The sequence below is a fragment of the Colletotrichum chrysophilum genome (genome assembly GCF_026319265.1).
Source record: "Colletotrichum chrysophilum strain AFK26 chromosome Unknown scaffold_324, whole genome shotgun sequence".
In the NCBI taxonomy this organism is placed as follows: domain Eukaryota; kingdom Fungi; phylum Ascomycota; class Sordariomycetes; order Glomerellales; family Glomerellaceae; genus Colletotrichum; species Colletotrichum chrysophilum.
The window spans coordinates 11,195-12,487 of NW_026517611.1; the positions used below are offsets into that span (position 1 = coordinate 11,195).

Genomic DNA, 1,293 nt, shown 5'->3' on the forward strand with positions numbered 1-1,293 from the left:
CTCTCGCTTTCCAGAAGCCGGATGTCATTCGCACAACCAAACGAGCGTGGCAAAACCAAAGCTTCCGCGATATCAGAGCAGCAGACGAAAAGATTTCAAACCCCAAAGCGGGATAGAAAGACAGCCCCAGTGTCACATTAAAACTATCAATAGAAAGATACGATGGCAGGCAAGGGCGCTCCGAGTACTGAAATACGTCAAGTTCAAGTCGTTTGAAGGAGAATATATACAAGCAGTGATTTGAGTCCAGAGTACTAGAAAAAGGGCAGAAATTGCAGCGTACGTCGGTGTAACAAAACACTCGCAACGATCCATTGACTATTCTTGCCATTCCGCAATGAAGCAACGGTAGTCCATTTAAGGGAACTGATTGCGCATGTAAATGATTCCGTCGACCATGTTGTTGCCGGAAGCAAAGCCAGAATAAGCTTCGGTAGAGCTCTGTACACCGACAGACAGGGTGCCCCAAATCCACCGGTTACCACTACCATCAAGTTCCCAGAGGGGACCGCCGGACTGACCGCCCATTGTGTCAGCATCGGTCCAGATGGGGCCAGTTGAGTCACAGTCGAATGTGCGAGGCTTCGAGTGGATGGTGATATCGGTCTGGCGATACGGGCGGCGGCCGCCGTCCTTGTCGCCCGGATAGCCAATATGGAAGAACTTAGGCTGGTCCAGCATGCTGTGGTCGGGTAGCTTAGCACCAAAGTATCCAACACGGTCGCCGAGGTGCTGATCGAGAGCATATATGGCCCAATCTCCCTTGGTATCACAGGCAGAGGCGGGTTCCTGGCCGGTAGTAAAGAGGACGTTGGTGAGCTGCGCCTCGCCGTAACGGTTACCGTTATCATAGCCCGGGGCAAAGACGCCGGGGACGCCCTCAACGTAGCAGTGCCTGGCCGTAAGGACAAGGCGGGGCCCGATCATCGCACCGGAGCAAAAGACGCCGTTGGAGAATAGCAGCCGGCCGACTGCAATAAAGGGATAGTTGGGATCGTTCCAAAGGTGGCGGTCGTCGGCGCCAATGATAAAGCGCTTGTCTACCTCGCCGGCCTCGGTTTCGAAAGGGAAAGGCGTGAATCCAGGGGCCTCAGTGGAGTTGTGGACGAGCTCATCGATGTTGAGGGTTTGGACCTTAGGGACGGCGGCGCCGGCGGGGAAACGTCGGGCGAAGCTCTCGTCGAAGCCGATGGGGTGGACTTCCTCTTCTTGTCGAACGTTCACAGGAGTGGCATTGATCTGGGAGCAGAAGGCGAGCACGGCCGCGGCAGCTGAAACCGTGAAGCGAACCAT

General features: G+C 55.1%; 1 protein-coding gene across 1 annotated transcript; it reads right to left on the reverse strand.

Moving 5' to 3' along the window:
• Positions 1-357: 357 nt before the first annotated feature.
• On the reverse strand, positions 358-1,293 carry COL26b_014269 (uncharacterized protein; the record flags this gene model as incomplete). The annotated part of the gene is made up of 1 exon (XM_053186845.1): positions 358-1,293. One exon carries the CDS (start codon positions 1,291-1,293, stop codon positions 358-360), a length of 936 nt encoding a protein of 311 aa, XP_053029210.1.